The following is a 19,021-nucleotide window of genomic DNA, read 5'->3' as shown; positions in this document are numbered from 1 at the left end:
GTGGGCACCAACCGCGGGGATACCCCGCTTACAGCCAAACCTTAACAACTACCCGCCTGCATGATTGCACAGCAGAGTGCAAAAAATAAAGCCGCTCAATGCATAGAATCAGCTACATGCACAATGCGCACCCCCATTCTCATGCAAACATGGTACATTCCAAACAGGACTGGTGAAAGATAATTTAATGTTTATTGTAGGAGCAACATCAAAATGCATGCAATGGCTTCCTATTTGAAAACATAGTGTGTTAACTTGTGATCAGCACACAAGGCCGGTGTAGGGCGGCCACTCTCTGTCTCTGTGATGCTAGGGATGGACTTGGACTCGCTCTCCCCGGGCGGGGCGGGGGGGAGACCAGACCAGACCCGGCAGTGGCCTGCGCATGCGCACGCGCCAGCGACGTTTCCGCCTTCCGGGGAGACAAGATGGTAAGCGGGGGGAGACAGCGCCGGGCGGCTCGCAGCTCGGGGCGGGGGGACACACACTCCGCCAGGGTGTGGGGGAGGTTAAGGTCCGGCTTCAGACAGGGTGAGGCCCCGGTACCGTGCTTACGGTGTGGCCAGCGAGGTTAAAGTGTCAGCAGAGCCGCATCCGCCCTCCTCCCGAGGGCAAGGAGAGGTCCACACCCAGTGCTTCCTGCTTCAGGCTGTCATTGAGCCAACGTTAAAGCCACTGAGGTTTGGGCCGGGCTGAGGCGCATCGGGTTCTGCACGAAAGCCCGTGTGGTGTCTCTTATCACACGACCACCACCGAACGCACCTGCTGTGTGTCCTCTTTGAAATCTATGCATGGTTAGGGAACCATTTTCTACTCGTCCGCACAGCCCCATCAGGGGAGAGAGGGAAGGGGAGGGCGATGGGTAAGGAAGGGAGGGATAGGGGCTAAAACTCGAGGTTGTTTGACGTGCAGCTTTTTAAAATCTGAGGGAATGTCACAGCCTAACCTTATTGCACCTTTGAATGAGAAATTGTCACTAGATCTCTAGTTTTATTAATTTATATGGACCTTACTTTTTCAGAGGTTCACTGATTTAGTATGTTTCTGATTTAGTTACTTTTTCAGAAGTTCTCTCATTTAGTATCTGTTAGTTTGAAATAACAATCTAGTTAACAAGTTTCTTTTCTATTTGACACGCTGGCTTGGGTGTAAAACTTTGAGGTTGAATACCCTGTGGTTAACTTCCAATTATTTTTCAAATACTCTACTATACAATATTTAATAATCCTCTATGGTACAATATTTATGATCTATTTAACTTTTTATAAATTAAAGTTGATTATGGACTTGAGTAACTTTATGTACAGTTACATTGCATAAGTATTTGGAATTTCCCAATATGTACTATGTGCTTGGATTTCATATAATTGCTCTAACATAAAATCCTGCCAATGAAGTTCGAGAATTTGAATTTGGTTTTGAAAAAATACAAATGAAAAGTAAATATTTTCTGGTACCAGTTAAAGTTATTGTCCTTCACTAATGCCCATGTGGATAATCTGGTCTCGTACAAATCCAAATTAATATTAAGTGAATTATTTGTTTAAACCAGAGATTTTATCAGCATTGATCAATTTTCTTCCACACTCTCTTACGTGGACCACTGTGTACATGGACTGCCTTGTTTGCCATCAAAGTTATGTTATGGCATTAGGGTATAATGTTGGATATGTGTGGCCTAGTATTTGTACCCAATTTCCAGGTAGGATTACCACTTCCTCTTATCATTGACCACCCACAAATAACTTCACTGTTACATATTATCCAAATTACCAAATTAGTTGTTGTATCCATATTTGTTTTAGCTCTAGATCAGGGGTCGGCAACCTTGTTCTGCATTGGGGCCAGGACGCATGTCTGTAAGCGGATGGCGGGCCACATCTATCACGTGTACATATGGATCCTGTCCCGGATGGCAGGCAACAAATCACTTGTTCACCTAGATCCTGCCCCTTCGAGGACGCTACCCGGAGCACTGGCCCCTAGTTACGGGCGCTCACGAACATGGCGCACTTATGGACCATTGCCTTGGCTCTGTCCTGAAGGCGGTGGCTCACTCCTCCCCGGCCTATTGACAATCCCGATCCCGACAGTGAAGTCCAGACACAGAAGGTGCGTGGCCGTGCCGGCGGCTTTGCCCAGGATGCGGTACAGCCAGAGCTCGGCGCTTGGCGGCTCCGCCATTGCGGCCACCAGCGCAGGCGTCCTTGCGTCACCGCACCTGAGTACCGGAGATGACGAAAGTCTGCGGGCCGGAAGATTACGGGGGGAAAAATACGCATGCGGGCCGGATGATTTCAGGTAACGGGCCACATTCGGTCTGAGGGTCGTAGGTTGCCGATCCCTGCTCTAGACTATTCAGTCGTGCGTTGTTTGAACCACATTTTATTAGTTTGTTCAGGGGCTCCACCAAAGGCATTCTTGGCCATATAATCTTGACTTTGCTTTTCTCTCCTTTTGAAAAGGCGACGCTTCGGCCATACTTGAATGCAGTTCGTGCCACTCTTCAAGCAGCATTATGTCTGGAAAATTTCTCGTCACAGGTTGTGGAGCGTCATAATAAACCAGAAGTGGAAGTGAGGTAGGATTTGGAATTCCGACTGCTTTTAATTTTCAGTTTGTTCAGATGCAGCTTTGAGCTGCTTCTTTTCTGCTGCTATCAGATTCGTGAATGACTTCTCGTATGCCAAGGACAAATTCCAAGTCCTCAATCTACCTAGTTGTGGTCCTTGCACTTTATTATTACACTTCCTCTGCAGCTGTAACACTATACCTGTATCCTGTTTTTTTCTCTCTTGCACTACCTTGTACTTTGGTGTGATTTGCCTGGATAGCACGTAAACAAAGATTTGCATAATATCTTAGTACATGTAATAATAAATCATTACCAATCCTTCAGTTATTTGGAAATGAATGTGAGTAAACCCATTTTTTACACTAGATGAAATCAAAAACCACAGAAAGCTGTGATTCCTTAACAAAAGCTTTTCATTCGGTACACGTGACAATAAAGTAAACTTAAAGCTTTATGTTTGAGTGTATATAATAATAATAATGGATGGGATTTATATAGCGCCTTTCTAATACTCAAGGCGCTTTACATCGCATTATTCATTCACTCCTCAGTCACACTCGGTGGTGGTGAGCTACTTCTGTAGCCACAGCTGCCCTGGGGCAGACTGACGTAAGCGTGGCTGCCAATCTGCGCCTACGGCCCCTCCGACCACCACCAATCACTCACACACATTCACACACAGGCAAAGGTGGGTGAAGTGTCTTGCCCAAGGACACAACGACAGTATGCACTCCAAGCGGGATTCGAACCGGCTACCTTCCGGTGCCAGCCGAACACGTCCGAGTGTATATGTCGGAGTATATTTTTACAACTGTGGGCAAATGACCAGGAGAACATTTTTTTAAATAACCCTTTTGGAAATGATTTGTGTGGCAATTTTGAAATATTGATGGTTACTATCTACTGTCATTGGTACTTTTGTATTTTCAACGTAATGTAGCGTTCAAAACTAGTCCACCTCATCACAATTGTTATGTGGAATAATTTCTGAGGCAATACCGTTTCAAAAACGAATTTAAGTAAAAAGCCAACCCTAAATCTTAAAACTGCTTCTTCTTAAACTCAATGCTACATATAGGTCTGGGATTATGCCATCCCCATGGAACTCTTGAGAATGTCTTTATATCAATTCTTTCAAAAATAAGTGGATAAAGAGTTCAGATGAGAGTGGAGAGAGCGTCAGATGATTTTGGATACTGTATAGTAACAAACAACTGTTTACTTGATTTAAAACAGGAGCAGTAAAGAGTTGCTACTGCAGCCTTTGATCATCAGCAGAAATGAGAAGGAGAAGGTCCTTATTGAGGGCTCAATAAACTCTGTACGAGTCAGCATCGCAATCAAACAGGTCTGTACATTTTTAAAGTTGTCAATGCATATTTGGCATTGTAATCCAAATATTGCAAATTAAATCTTGTTTTCCCCTTGAATGATCAAGCAGACCCTCCCTTCTAATAATGTGCAACTTGAAGTTTGGAAAGTTTCATCTAGTTAATGTAGATTTTCAGGGAAATGTGTATTTTCTCTTGGAAATAGTTGCTGTAACTTTGTCTCGTTCAGATTTGAAAAGAGCCACCTTCATGGTGCCACTAGCATTCTAGGAGAAATGGACACAATTAGAATTTCTTGGCTTCTCCCACTACTTTGTCGAATTCACATTCCCTTCAGACATGTAATGCACAACTTGACTGAGCCTGATGATTAATCTGTGCCAAGATTCTGTCAATTCCAAAAGTTTAAGTACAAACATCATATGGGGCATATAACTGCTTAAGTCTGCCACATCATTTGGTAAGATAGACACAAAAAACGGGAGTAACTCTGCAGGACAGGCAGCATCTCTGGGGAGAAGGAATGGGTGATGTTTCGGATCGAGACCCTTCTTCAGACTCCTTACACATCATTTAGTAAGAGTCTCTTCTGCTTTCCTGCCCAGTCCCCAAATAATTTATTACTGTTAGGGCCAAAAAAACATATAATCAGTCTTGTTTTTACTCAGCAGCTGATATTGGTTTTACTCAGCAGCTGAGCATGCACAGGCCTCTTTGAATCATTCCAGATTCTCATTCATCTGAATGAAGACATTTCTCCTTGGCTTAGACCTCAAGGGACACAGCTTTATTTTGAAATTCTGCCTTCTTGATCTATTGCCCCGACAGAGGAAACAACATTTACTCTTGCATATTCTCTTGGAATTATCAACATTTTACTTTGCATTCTTCTGAACACCAGTAAATATGTGCCCATGATAATTCAATCTCCTCATGGGAGAGCCCTGCTTCCATAGAATTACACTAGTGAATCTATATGAGCCCATTCATGACCAAGTATGATCTCATTTTGATAAAGAGATCAAACCTCGGTAATCCAGGTGTGGTCTTATCAAAGTCTTATGCAATTGTAGAAAGACTTAATCTTGTACTTCCAGCTGCTTGTAGAAATCCCAGCTGCATCTTATTTTTACGCCACATTTATCTGAATTAAACTCCATCTGCCATTCCTTGGCCCATTGGCACAGGTGATCAAAACTCCATTGCGTTCTTGGATAACTTCTTCACTGTCCACTATACCACCAATTTTAGTCTTCTGCAAACTCATTAACCATGTCACCTACATGCTCATCCAAATTGTTAATATAAATAATGAACAACAGTGGACCAGCATTGATCCCTGTAGTACACCACTTTTACAGGCCTCCAGTCTGAAAAACATCACTCTACCTACTTTCAAATCAATTTTGTGTCCAATCTGTTAACTCACCCTTGATTGCATGTGATCTAACCTTGTGGACCAGCTTACCACTTAGTACCTTTTTAGAGGCGTTTCTAAAGTCTACATAGAAAACGCCCACTGCATTGCTGTGAGTTAATGATTTCCGAAGCACAATGATATGCTGACTATCCCTAATTTGTCCTTGCTTGTAAATCCCATCTCTCCTCCAGTAATTTACCCACCACTGTTGTTAGGCTCACTGGCTTGTAGTTCCCAGGTTATCTATCCCATGTGACCATTCATATATAAAGGCAGGTTTATTTGGACAACCTTTCATATGTCACTTTACTGATGGATTTTGAAATTCAGATGCACACATCCACTGATTCTATTTTTTCTCCTCCTTTCTCCTGGCTAGATGTATTTTCCAAATAGATTTTCCTTTCATTAAACAGTACTTTGGCTAAACAGATGAAGATCATCTTTGCCTTTCTGCACTTCTATTATAATCGATTCCAACAATTAATGTTAGGTTAACTGGTCTGTAATTCTATCATTTTTCTCTGGTTTCACAAATAGCATTAGACCATTGCATTTAGTCCCTCAGTTTGTAATGTATTTCAATGCTTCCCTCCAGTGTCATGTTCCTACTATTTAATGACAGAACAAGGCCATGCTGACTCCTAGGAGACCAATCCTATTTTCCCTCCTTATTTTATCTGTATTCCTGCAATTTCTCTTTCTAACACGTAGGGCTGTCATCTTCTTTTGATGTTTTTTGCTATTAAACTGTGCTAAGGGGTAATTTATAGTAGATATTTAACCTACCAGCTTGTCTTTGGAATATTGGAGACCTGGCCAAGGAGAGTGCAAAGTGCACAGATAGTACCAGGATCGAGATTGAACACATTTCCTGTCAAAAATAATGCAAGGTCTATCAGCAAGATAATTTTGATTGTATTGTTGGCAAAAAGAGATAGGGTTGGGTTTTTTTAATGGACTGGAAATGAATGTTGGATTTTTAGAGTATTGTTGTACAAGGCCAAATAGAAGTGATTGGCTTGTCAGTTTCCAGAGCAAATCACTTAAATGGTCTACGCTGTGAACTGGCAGCCTGTGATGGTCGTCCTTGGTAACTTACTTTAATTCTCTTTAAGTTTTATGTTTGTTTACTTTTTCTACATTAATTCCATAATGTAGCAACATGACTGTTAAACCCGAAGTAATTTTAACCAGGGGATTTTGCATGTTTCATTCTTCCACTACATTTCCTGCTGACTCATTTCATTAATACTTCAACTTTGATCAGCAGCAGACAATGCATCTTTAACAAGAGCTTGAGGATATTTTGAACGACTGTTTAATCCTCAATTCTCTGTACTTTCCCATAAATGCCTTCAATGACAGTTGTGCATGTGATCTCCCTGTTTTTTTAAATTATCCTTGTATAGCTATTACTCTCCTAAATACTCTGTTTTTTAGTTTTAAACAGGTTGAAGTATGTACATGTTAAAGTTTCATATTGTTAATTTCAGGCAGATGAGATTGAAAAGATTCTTTGCCATAAATTCATGAGATTTATGATGATGCGAGCAGAGAACTTCTTCATCCTGCGGAGAAAAGCTGTTGAGGTAATGGCACTGCTTAGAATTGCCACTTTATTTGGTTTCTTTTCTATGAAGCATGTCAGATGGACAAAATAATTGAAGACTGAAAACCAGCTATCTCAGGAAGTCTGCACATTGCACAGCTGCTGTACTCGTCTTGGGAAGTTTTCAGCTGCTCAAATGTAGATAAGTTAAAGCTGAACATGTATGAATATTGCTCATCCCATCACAAGAAAATCCTTTTACTTCCAATTGTGTTCTATCTTGTAAAATAAATTTATTTAAAAAAATTATAGTAAGGGAGGATTTTAACTTCCCGTACATTGACTGGGACGGCCATAGTGCTATGGGCTTGCAGGGGCTGGAATTTAAGTGTCTTCAAGAAAGTTTTCTCAATCAGTATGTAGGTGGCCCTGCTAGAGAGGATAAAATGTGCGTTCTTGACAAATAAGACAGGTCAGGTGACTTAAGTGTTGGTTGGAGAGCAGTTTGGAACCACTGACCATAATTCTATTAGTTGAAGAATAGTTATGGACAAAGGTAAGACTAGTCCAAAAGTCCTAAATTGGGATATATAATAAATTAAATATACAACCAATTTTGATGGTTATTGATTGGAACTTTCAAAAGTTGATTGTAGGAGAGGGTTCTTTCAAGTAAAGGAATGGCTGGTAAGTGGGAGGCATTTAAACATGAAGTAGGTCAGGTTGGCAAGAGTTGGGAAAATTAATTGACAAGACATTAAGGCACTGGTCAAAGGAATTGGTCGCGGGATATCGCCTGTATGGTTGTGAGTAGTCGCCTAAAGAGTCAACCTTTTTCTGGTCGCTGCTGGATTTTCAACATTTTAAATTATGACAGGGTACCGGCAAGTCGCCAAAGAAATCGGGTAAGTGGGACAGGCCCTTAAGTTAACATTTGGAGTACTGTGTACAGTTCTGGTCACCTTGTGAGGGAAGGATTTTATTAAAGTGGAATGGTGCAAAAAAGATTTGCAAGTATTTCACTTTGTGTTATAGGGTAGGCTGGTCTTTTTTCCCCTGGCACTGAGGAGGCTGAAAGGTGACCTTATTGAAGTATACCAAAAGTACGATCATAGATAAGGTGAATAGCCAGTCTTTTTCCCAGAGCTGTGGAGTAAAAAAATAGGGGCTATAGAGATTTAAGGTTAGAGGGGGAAGATTTAAAAGGGATCTGAGGGGCAACTTTTTCCACACATAGAGCAGTGCAAATATGGAATAAACTGCTAGAGGAATTAGTAAAAATAATTATGACATTTAAACAATACCTGTAGGTACGTGGATAGGAAAGTTTTGGAGGGATATGGTCTAACCAAGGCAAATGGGACTAACGCTGCTAAGTGATTTGGGCAGAAGGGCCTGTTCCCCTGCTGTAAAGCAGAATAGCTCTGATTCCATCTGTGTTGAGGTCCTTCTGGGAGTCTAGTGCTAGGCTTTCTTTGACCAAATAGGCAGCCATTTATCTAAAGCATTCTATATCCACTAGTCCACAAACAAACTGAATTTAGTTCTCTCCATCATCTTTGTCCGAGAAAATTAAACATATGTGAAATTTGAAACGTATGCACTGATATCTCAAACAGGAGAATGTGGGTGTTGCATACTCTGCATGTTGAAGTGATAAACCTTTATGTATGCATAGTGATTGTCTTACTGAAAATATAATTGATGGGAATGTTACGGTGCAGCAAGTTGGCAGACTTTTTTCACATGTTGGAAAAGGATTTCAGCCAAAATGTAATGGTTGTGTAATCGAGTATAACATTTACCAAGGATTTTAACAAGAAAATGGTATGAATACCAGAGCTTTCTGACAGGAAAAATCTAGAGCTTCAGCTCAGATCTGGTGAATGGGTTGTATGAAAATGTTTGTCATAGAGAGTTGCTGGATAATCAACTATGTCAGTGACTGCAATAAATTAAACACTGTTTCCTCTCTTGCAGGGCTATGATATCAGCTTCCTGATCACCAACTTCCACACTGAGCAAATGTATAAACACAAGCTGGTTGATTTTGTCATCCACTTCATGGAAGAGATCGATAAGGAAGTCAGTGAAATGAAACTCTCATTAAATGCCAGAGCTCGCATTGTTGCAGAGGAGTTTCTCAAAAATGTGAGTTTACCTTGCTTTCTCATTGTCCCGAAAACTAAGAGATTAGCAGTACATTGCTGAGCTGCTAAATCTATCAGGATGCCAGAAAATTGCATCCTTTGCAACGGCAGGGTTGGTTAGCATTGCATAAATTATGTTGAGCCTATCTTTGTGCTGGCATTATTCTGCTGTTTGTGGTTTTTGCTTCTCAGAGGAATGAGTTCCTGAAATGTATTTGACTTCCCCTTTAGTGGAAACTGGTCCTTTGGCATTACTTTTATACATGGTGATACTGTTAAAAAGGAAGTGTCCTAAAATAGCCCACTGACTTATCACTATTTTCTTTTATTTGTTGTGTTTTCATTAAAATACATAATGTTGTCATTACGACATTACTCTTTTGGGATTTTGTTATATCTACGAAGTGAACATACTCCATTATTGGTTGCAAATAATTTCAGAATTCCTGGAACATGCTGCTGGGAGTGGTGGTAGAAGCAGATTCGATAGTGACATTAAGTGACTTTTTTGGACAGGCATATGGATTACATGTGGGTCGATAAGAGATGGTCTTGGCATCATGTTTGGCACAATACATTCTGGGCTGAAAGACCTGTTTTTATGGTGTACTGTTCTATATTTTATGTATGACTAAAATTATAACTGACAATGCAGCATCCATTCCCAATGTATAGTTATACTGAAAGGGTGATGTTAACGAACCATCTGTAGTACAGCAGTCTTTTGGGAATTGTTCTCTAATAATCATATTGGTTGGGGAATTCTGTGAAACTTTCTAATGACATTGAATACCACAATATTTCTACAAAAAGTGGATAAGAACATAAAGGTTAAATACTAATAGATTATTATCTTTCAATGCAAGGAGGCTAGAAGATAGTGGGATGGATTTATCTGACAATCGAACCATATCTGGACAGTATGTTTCTCCTCTGCACATTGCAACCCAGGAAGAATCCAGTGCAGATCCATCAGATTGATACAGGGGCCAAAATGATTGAATTTAAGACCAGATTACATAGGATAGGCTTGCAGACTCCTTAGGTATTTAAGGGGTGCTGTAATTAATTTATTAAAGATTAATAACAGATTTAAAAGGGGAGTATATATCTAGAACACTCAAAACAAAAACTTAAGTCAGGCCAAATTAACATTTTAAGACTGAGATTCTTTGAGATACTATAATGCAATCTACACACAGTCCACTGGAGGACCAATTAATCAATGATGAGGATGATAATTAAACAAACTTGTGTAATGGATGTGGTTGAACTTTTTTGATGGTTGTAGCCATTGAGACACATGATGGCTATTGAACTTCTGACTTTGTGAATTCTAGAGTGGCAGGTTGAGATAAAGTAAGTTGTTGCAGTATATCCAGCCTCACGGATTCATGAGATCACTGATCCAATTAACTTTCTCATAAATGGTGTCAAGTAGTGGCTGAGTATCGCAGGAATGTGTTGCAAGACGAGTTGTGTGTCTCACTTTTGAACAGTATATATCCCTTTGATTAGGATTTACAACTCCATGAAGAGATTAGTTTAATCATAAAAATCCAGGTACAAACCAAGGGATAATATATAACATAATAAATAAGCCCTGTCCATGTAATTAGATGTTAAATGTAGATCTCCCAAAGCATTGGCCTTGGATGTAGACTGTTTTACCTCTGTGGCATCAAGCTTTTAACTCTTTACCTTTCCTGTCAATTTTTGTTTTGCTTTTGTTTGCTGTATTTTGCTTTGCTCGTAGTGCAATTTTATTTCCCTCATTCTTTTACCTGTCTGTTCAGTTGTATTTGTAGCTGACAAGATGGACATTCAGGTTGCAGGTTAAAGGAATGAATGCGTGTGGTTAGGACACTTGATAGCAGCATGAAATAACTGGTGGTCTTGCAAGCCATGGCCCCATCTGGCCACAGCCATCGTACTGCTTATTTTGTGCATTCATCGTGTTTTACAAATCTACTCCTTAATTCAACGTCAATTTTCCAGCAGTGCTGCAGTGTATTGCTCAGATAGTTCATGTTCCAGGTAGACACAAAATGCTGAGGTAACTCAGCGATTGAGGCAGCGTCCCTGGAGAGAAGGAATGGGCGACGTTTTGGGTTGAAGGGTCAGAAGGGTCTTGACCCGAAATGTCGCCCATTCCTTTAACCTCCGATTTAATTGTCGCCCATTCCTTAAACCTTCAATTTAAACTGGAATCTGCAGTTCTTTCTTACTCATAAGTTATAGGAGCAGATTAGGCCCATCAAATCTATTCCACCATTCAACCATGACTGATCTATCTTTCCCTCTCAACCCTATTATTCTGCCTTGTCCCCATAACCTCTGCCACATGTACTAATCAAGAATCTATCAATCTCCACCGTAAAAAATATCCATTGACTTGGCCTCCACAGCCATCAACGGCAATGAATTCCACAGATTCACTACCCTCTGACCAAATAAATGTCTCCTCATCTCCTTTCTAAAGGTACATCCTTTTATTCTGGGGCTATGGCCTCTGGTCCTAGACTCTCCCATTAGTGGAAACATCCTCTCTACATCCACTCTATCCAGGCGTTTCACTATTCGGTAAGTTTCATAGTTCCCCTCATCCTTCTAAACTCCAGAAAATACAGGCCCTGTGCCATTAAAAGCTCATCACATGTTAACCCAATTATCCCTAGGAACATACTTGTAATGCAGCAGATGTGAATCAGATATTTTCCTGAATTTTATTTCATCAGTAGCATTGTTCCTCTTGAGACTTCTTTAATGTTAAGCATTTATTAAAGCATCACATCAAAGTTGTTATCAGAGCTGCCAGGTTTTGTCAGAGTATTTTAGTACCTGAAAATCAGTATTTGCTGCGGAAATCAGTATTTTTACACAGTACCATTTTGCTGAAAAAAATGTTTTTTAAGTGCAGTCATACCCATGTAAGAGTTCAAGAATGCATAACTTTGCTACCAATTGACATGTCTTCTACGCACCTTACTTGACCGAGCATTAATTGCCATCTCTTTGTATACTGCTGTTTGAATGGCTGCTTCCTGATTTTAGCACCAGATGTTTTGGAAGCCTCCCCAACCCTCCCCCTCTCCCACCCTCCCTCTCTCTTCCGCCCTCTCCTTTTTTTCCCTCCCTCCCTATCTTATTCCCTCCCTCCCTCTCTCCACCTTGAGCCCACCCACTGTTCTGTAAAACCAAGGCCAATTCTTTCACCACTAGGCTTATCCAGAATTCTACCACTGCCTGAAAAATAATAAAAGGCTCAACTACCACTGAGAAAGAGAATTACAAAAACTCATTATTTTACGGGAATTTTCTTGAACAGTCTGACTCGTAGCGCTGTGGCCATAGCGCTATGTGTAAAGCCCATAGCGCTCCAGCTGGTAGCGCTATTTTTAGAACCCATAGCGCTGTAGCTGACAGCTCTTCGTTTAAATTCCCACGCGTTAAAATGACAGCGCTCTGTTTAAACCTGGAGTGGGGACAGGCAGCGACTTTGGAGAGAAGGAATGGGTGATGTTTCTGGTCGAGACCCTTCTTCAGACTGAACTGAACTCCGTATTTAAAATCCGTATTTAACAACACAAAATCGTACATCTGCATTCTAATTGCATTTCCGTACAAAATATGGAAAATCCGTACTACTTGGCAGCTCTGTGTTATGCATTCAACGCTCCACTTCTCCATCCCAATCATTCTTTCTCCTTCAATTCCCCAGTTTCCTAACCTGTCTTCCTCATTTCTTCCATTCGCTTCTGTTCTTAGCCCCATCCACCCATTTCTTGCAATATGCTCTTCTTTCATTACTCAGTTCCTCGTGCTGGCGAGAGCAGGAACAGGGAGATACGGGACCTGAACGTGTGGCTGAGGAACTGGTGCACGGGGCAGGGATTTAGATTCTTAGATCACTGGGATCTGTTTTGGGGTAAGGGGGAACTGTACAAAAGGGACGGATTGCATCTTAACAGGTGTGGGACCAGCATTCTGGCAGGCAGGTTTGCCACTGCTACACGGGTAGTTTTAAACTGAATAAGGGGGGTGGGATGTCGAATGGGATAGTGGAGGATGGAGTTAAAGGGAAAGGGTTTCTTAAATGTGTGAGCGTAGAGACAGAGGGGTGTAAAATGAGGGTAGAAGCAATAGGTAGCAAGGTGAAAAGTAAAAGTGGCAGGCAGACAAAACCAGGGCAAAAATCAAAAAGGGCCACTTTTCAACATAATTGTATAAGGGGTAAGAGAGTTGTAAAAACAAGCCTGAAGGCTTTGTGTCTCAATGCAAGGAGTATTCGTAATAAGGTGGATGAGTTGAACGTGCAGATAGCCATTAATGATTATGATATAGTTGGGATCACGGAGACATGGCTCCAGGGTGACCAAGGCTGGGAGCTGAACATCCAGGGATATTCAATATTCAGGAGGGATAGAGAGAAAGGAAAAGGAGGTGGGGTAGCGTTGCTGGTTAGAGAGGAGATTAACGCAATGGAAAGGAAGGACATTAGTTTGGAGGATGTGGAATCGGTATGGGTAGAGCTGCGAAACACTAAGGGGCAGAAAACGCTGGTGGGTGTTGTGTACAGGCCACCTAACAGTAGTAGTGAAGTTGGAGATGGTATCAAACAGGAAATTAGAAATGCGTGCGACAAAGGCAAAACCGTTATAATGGGTGACTTCAATCTACATATAGATTGGGTGAATCAAATTGGCAGGGGTGCTGAGGAAGAGGATTTCTTGGAATGTATGCGGGATAGTTATCTAAATCAACATGTAGAGGAACCAACGAGAGAGCAGGCTATTTTAGACTGGGTATTGAGTAATGAGGAAGGGTTAGTTAGCAGTCTTGTTGTACGTGCCCCCTTGGGCAAGAGTGACCATAATATGGTTGAGTTCTTCATTAGGATGGAGAGTGACATTGTTAATTCAGAAACAATGGTTCTGAACTTAAAGAAAGGTAATTTTGAGGGTATGAGACGTGAATTGGCCAAGATTGACTGGCAATTAATTCTAAAAGGGTTGACGGTGGATATGCAATGGAAGACATTTAAAGACTGCATGGATGAACTACAAAAATGTTCATCCCAGTTTGGCAAAAGAATAAATCGGGGAAGGTAGTACATCCGTGGATAACAAGGGAAATCAGGGATAGTATCAAAGCGAAGGATGATGCTTACAAATTAGCCAGAAAAAGCAGCATACTGGGAGAAATTCAGAGACCAGCAGAGGAGGACAAAGGGCTTAATTAGGAAAGGAAAAATAGATTATGAAAGAAAACTGGCAGGGAACATAAAAACTGACTGCAAAAGTTTTTATAGATATGTGAAAAGAAAGAGATTAGTTAAAACAAATGTAGGTCCCTTGCAGTCAGAAACAGGTGAGTTGATCATGGGGAACAAGGATATGGCGGACCAATTGAATAACTACTTTGGTTCCGTCTTCACTAAGGAAGACATAAATAATCTGCCGGAAATAGCAGGGGACCGCGGGTCAAAGGAGTTGGAGGAATTGAGTGAAATCCAGGTTAGCCGGGAAGTGGTGCTGGGTAAATTGAATGGATTAAAGGCCGATAAATCCCCAGGGCCAGATAGGCTGCATCCCAGAGTACTTAAGGAAGTAGCCCCAGAAATAGTGGATGCAGTAATAATAATCTTTCAAAACTCTTTAGATTCTGGAGTAGTTCCTGAGGATTGGCGGGTAGCAAACGTAACCCCACTTTTTAAGAAGGGAGGGAGAGAGAAAACGGGGAATTACAGACCAGTTAGTCTAACATCGGTAGTGGGGAAACTGCTAGAGTCAGTTATTAAAGATGGGATAGCAGCACATTTGGAAAGTGGTGAAATAATTGGATAAAGTCAGCATGGATTTACAAAAGGTAAATCATGTCTGACGAATCTTATATAATTTTTCGAGGATGTAACTAGTAGCGTGGATAGGGGAGAACCAGTGGATGTGGTGTATCTGGACTTCCAGAAGGCTTTCGACAAGGTCCCACATAAGAGATTAGTATACAAACTTAAAGCACACGGCATTGGGGGTTCAGTATTGATGTGGATAGAGAACTGGCTGGCAAACAGGAAGCAAAGAGTAGGAGTAAACGGGTCCTTTTCACAATGGCAGGCAGTGACTAGTGGGGTACCGCAAGGCTCAGTGCTGGGACCCCAGCTATTTACAATATATATTAATGATCTGGATGAGGGAATTGAAGGCAATATCTCCAAGTTTGCAGATGACACTAAGCTGGGGGGCAGTGTTAGCTGTGAGGAGGATGCTAGGAGACTGCAAGGTGACTTGGATAGGCTGGGTGAGTGGGCAAATGTTTGGCAGATGCAGTATAATGTGGATAAATGTGAGGTTATCCATTTTGGTGGCAAAAACAGGAAAGCAGACTATTATCTAAATGGTGGCCGACTAGGAAAAGGAGAGATGCAGCGAGACCTGGGTGTCATGGTACACCAGTCATTGAAAGTAGGCGCAGCAGGCAGTGAAGAAAGCGAATGGTATGTTAGCTTTCATAGCAAAAGGATTTGAGTATATGAGCAGGGAGGTTCTACTGCAGTTGTACAGGGTCTTGGTGAGACCACACCTGGAGTATTGCGTACAGTTTTGGTCTCCAAATCTGAGGAAGGACATTATTGCCATAGAGGGAGTGCAGAGAAGGTTCACCAGACTGATTCCTGGGATGTCAGGACTGTCTTATGAAGAAAGACTGGATAGACTTGGTTTATACTCTCTAGAATTTAGGAGATTGAGAGGGGATCTTATAGAAACTTACAAAATTCTTAAGGGGTTGGACAGGCTAGATGCAGGAAGATTGCTCCCGATGTTGGGGAAGTCCAGGACAAGGGGTCACAGCTTAAGGATAAGGGGGAAATCCTTTAATACCGAGATGAGAAGAACTTTTTTCACACAGAGAGTGGTTAATCTCTGGAACTCTCTGCCACAGAGGGTAGTCGAGGCCAGTTCATTGGCTATATTTAAGAGGGAGTTAGATGTGGCCCTTGTGGCTAAGGGGATCAGAGGGTATGGAGAGAAGGCAGGTACGGGATACTGAGTTGGATGATCAGCCATGATCATATTGAATGGCGGTGCAGGCTCGAAGGGCCGAATGGCCTACTCCTGCACCTAATTTCTATGTTTCTATTTCTTCATACATTTATGTCCTCTATTCAACTGAAATGGTTACGTGTTTCCAGATGTTGCAATCCTCGTTCCCCTATTACCCAACTTCATTTCCATCTTGGATTCCTCTCCACCAACAAAAATTAGCTTTATTTAAGGGTCAACAGATATGCAAGGATATGGAATGCCAGGAAGTTATGGGTTTCAGAAATTGTTGATTTCCCATACTACATGCTTTGCTGAAGGAAAAATTGGAGGTGCAGTTATCTTGTGACCTCTTTGAGAGCTTGCCAAAAATTGCTACTTGAAAAGTCTCATTGATTTGGTGGTAGGCATACAGCTTAAAATTATTAATGTGGAGTATGTTAGTGACTATGGGGGAGGAGGAGGCGGTGGTAGTAGAGACAACTCGACGGACGACTGGAAAACGCACCAGCTAGAGGGGAGGAAGCCCCATGGTGACCGGGAGCGCGTCCTGTCGTTCACAGTGACCTGAAGAAAGCGCTGATGGCTAGGAGCCACAATGTGAGGCGTAACAATGGGTCGTCAACCCACATGCAGTGGGTGAAGAAGGGCTCACTGGTGCACCATGTGAGCCGGGCGTGGCAGCAGAAGACTGGGCTGCAAGTGGTCAGGGAAGCGGTGTGAGCCGGGGGTGGCTGCGGCTGGTCTGTCCACTATAACCAAAATCCTTTATAAAGGGGGCTGTTAAAACAAGGGTTTACTGTATACAAAATCTGATTTTTCTTTCTGTTTACAGTTCTGATGCTGCTTGTGTTTGCTATCGACTGTCAAGACCAAGGTTACGAGGAACTATGTGAAACTGCAATGCTGGAAAGAAGCTTTGGGGCAGGGGTGGGTGTAATCATCTGCTGAAAGGGGGCTCACACAATATCCTGACCAGCTTGCTGGAAGGAGCTTGTATAATAACCCAAACCAGACTGCTGGCTTTAGTATTAACAAATCATTTTTCAATTGATACTGTATTTACAGCAGCTTAATACCTGCTGTCATTAGTTCTTTCCCAAATTGAAGGGACTGAGCTAATACATTTGTATTTTGAAAAATAAAAACTTTCATTCATAGTTTGTGTCATATTGTCTCTGACTTGGCTCCTTCTTACTACATGTGTTTAAGTGATAGTCCATTTTTATTTTAAGGGGGATTTAATTGATGCAATAAAACCTATCACTGACCAACTAGCTCTGGACAGTATTAGGAAAATAACTCTACCCAGTGAAACGATAAGCAAAATATTGCAGATGCTGGGCGTCGCAAATAATAAATTTTGACAACACTTTGCAAGTCAGACAGGTTTTGGTTAGTTAAAAAGTTACTACCTTTAGTAAGAATTAGTGGATACTCCTTCAAAAGACTGCCAGGCCAGTTAAATTTCCTAGCTGTTTTGGTTTCTACTGATACTTGTTCGATAACATTTATAATCCTATTTGAAACGGTGAGTAATTTATCATTTATTTGATCTCCACCACTGTCAATTAGTAAGAAGGGCCACATTCTTTGACTTTCTTTTACTTCTGTTTTTATTCTAATAGCTTCTGAATGAGATTTTTTGTCAAAATTAATATTGTTACTGAAGTCATATAATGGATTTTGTCACCCAAGAGCAAAATACTACAGATGCTGGAAATCTGAAAAAAATACAAAATGCTGTAAATACTCAGGAGGTCGGGTTGCATCTGAGAAGTGGAGTTAATATTTTGGATTTGATGACCGTTTATCAAAATGGTTTGGATGGAAGTTTTGTTGATCTGAATTGTTAACTCAATTTGAGATCAACTTGTGAAAGAACTAATGAGCTTTCATCAGAATTGTCCTTATGAAAGGTCACCAAACTAAAATGTAAACCTGGTTCTCTCCACAAATGCTGCCTAATTGGCTGAGTATTTTCTTCATTTTTCTGTTTTATACAAGTTTTGTTCTACTGCAAATGAGTAGATTTTGCTGCTTCTAACTTTTTATGGATGTAGCTGACGGAAATGCTGTACAGGCCTAAAACATTTTGGTAATGAATGGTCAGGGTGCAAACTGCAGAACTGTTTGTTTTAGTTTGGTCAATAGCGTTCTTGTAACAGATGTTCTAGAGCAGCACACTGAGGTACGATGCTGGCTCTCGCATGTGCTTGGTGCGTTCTCAGTTGAAAATAAACTCTTAAAAGTAACGAATGGTATATTTAAACTTGGGTACATAATCTTACTGCTGTTGTTGCAATTAATATGTATTGACTTATGCTTTTCAATATTAAAAACCTTTTGCATTTCATCTACCCAATTATTTCTTGCAGATTATTTTTAGTTTTATTTCTGTACCAAACTACCTTGTGTAATCATCAAATTAGAAAGTTGTAATAGGTCCAAGAAAATTTGTAAATGATGTCCAGCAGCCCAATCTCATACTTTTTCCTTGTCCAATAAGAAACTTCTGTTTGACAATTTAACGTACAAAATTAACTAATTTATCAAGCTCTTTTGAGTCACCTTTAATCTCCAGCGTTTGCATCTTTAAATAACCTAAGTTTTTATCCTAATGAAAACCATCAGTAAATGAAGCAATATATTGAATTTTCTAAAAAGATTAAAAACTTTCAAATATGTGCATACTGAAGTTGAATAGAGAAGTTTCAGTCAGACCTTTGATTTCCTTTTAAGCAGTATTGCGATATAGACAATCTACTTTTTAAGCACCTATATTTTTCACCAAAACATTTATAGAGGTATTTGCATGATTGTAACGGGTAAAATATTCAGAGGCTGAAACTACAATGAGAAAATAAAAAATTGCAAGAATTAGATGCAATATGAACAAAGGTGGTAAACAAATAGAGATAAGTATTTGGTAGCAAGGTCTGATTGACTTTGT

The 19,021-nt window shown here is 40.9% G+C and overlaps 1 protein-coding gene across 3 annotated transcripts; it reads left to right on the top strand.

The window, feature by feature from the left end:
- Nucleotides 1–83: 83 nt before the first annotated feature.
- arpc4 (actin related protein 2/3 complex subunit 4) lies at nucleotides 84–18,424 on the top strand. Of its 3 annotated transcripts, none has more exons than XM_033037168.1 (6): nucleotides 84–152; nucleotides 2,466–2,581; nucleotides 3,812–3,923; nucleotides 6,823–6,918; nucleotides 8,859–9,029; nucleotides 16,904–18,424. In XM_033037168.1, the coding sequence occupies exons 1-6, from the start codon at nucleotides 99–101 to the stop codon at nucleotides 16,907–16,909; spliced, it is 555 nt and encodes a 184-aa protein (XP_032893059.1). In that variant the 5' UTR covers nucleotides 84–98; the 3' UTR covers nucleotides 16,910–18,424. The 3 variants fall into 3 exon arrangements, with proteins under 3 accessions (XP_032893059.1, XP_032893060.1, XP_032893061.1); XM_033037169.1 differs by lacking the exon at nucleotides 84–152 and adding an exon at nucleotides 305–431 and having other exon boundaries at nucleotides 16,904–17,228; XM_033037170.1 differs by lacking the exon at nucleotides 84–152 and adding an exon at nucleotides 426–794 and having other exon boundaries at nucleotides 16,904–17,228.
- The last annotated feature ends 597 nt before the right edge of the window (nucleotides 18,425–19,021 follow it).

This window comes from Amblyraja radiata, chromosome 18 (genome assembly GCF_010909765.2).
Source record: "Amblyraja radiata isolate CabotCenter1 chromosome 18, sAmbRad1.1.pri, whole genome shotgun sequence".
NCBI classification, from domain to species: Eukaryota; Metazoa; Chordata; class Chondrichthyes; order Rajiformes; family Rajidae; genus Amblyraja; species Amblyraja radiata.
This window is presented reverse-complemented; position numbering and strand designations above follow the sequence as displayed.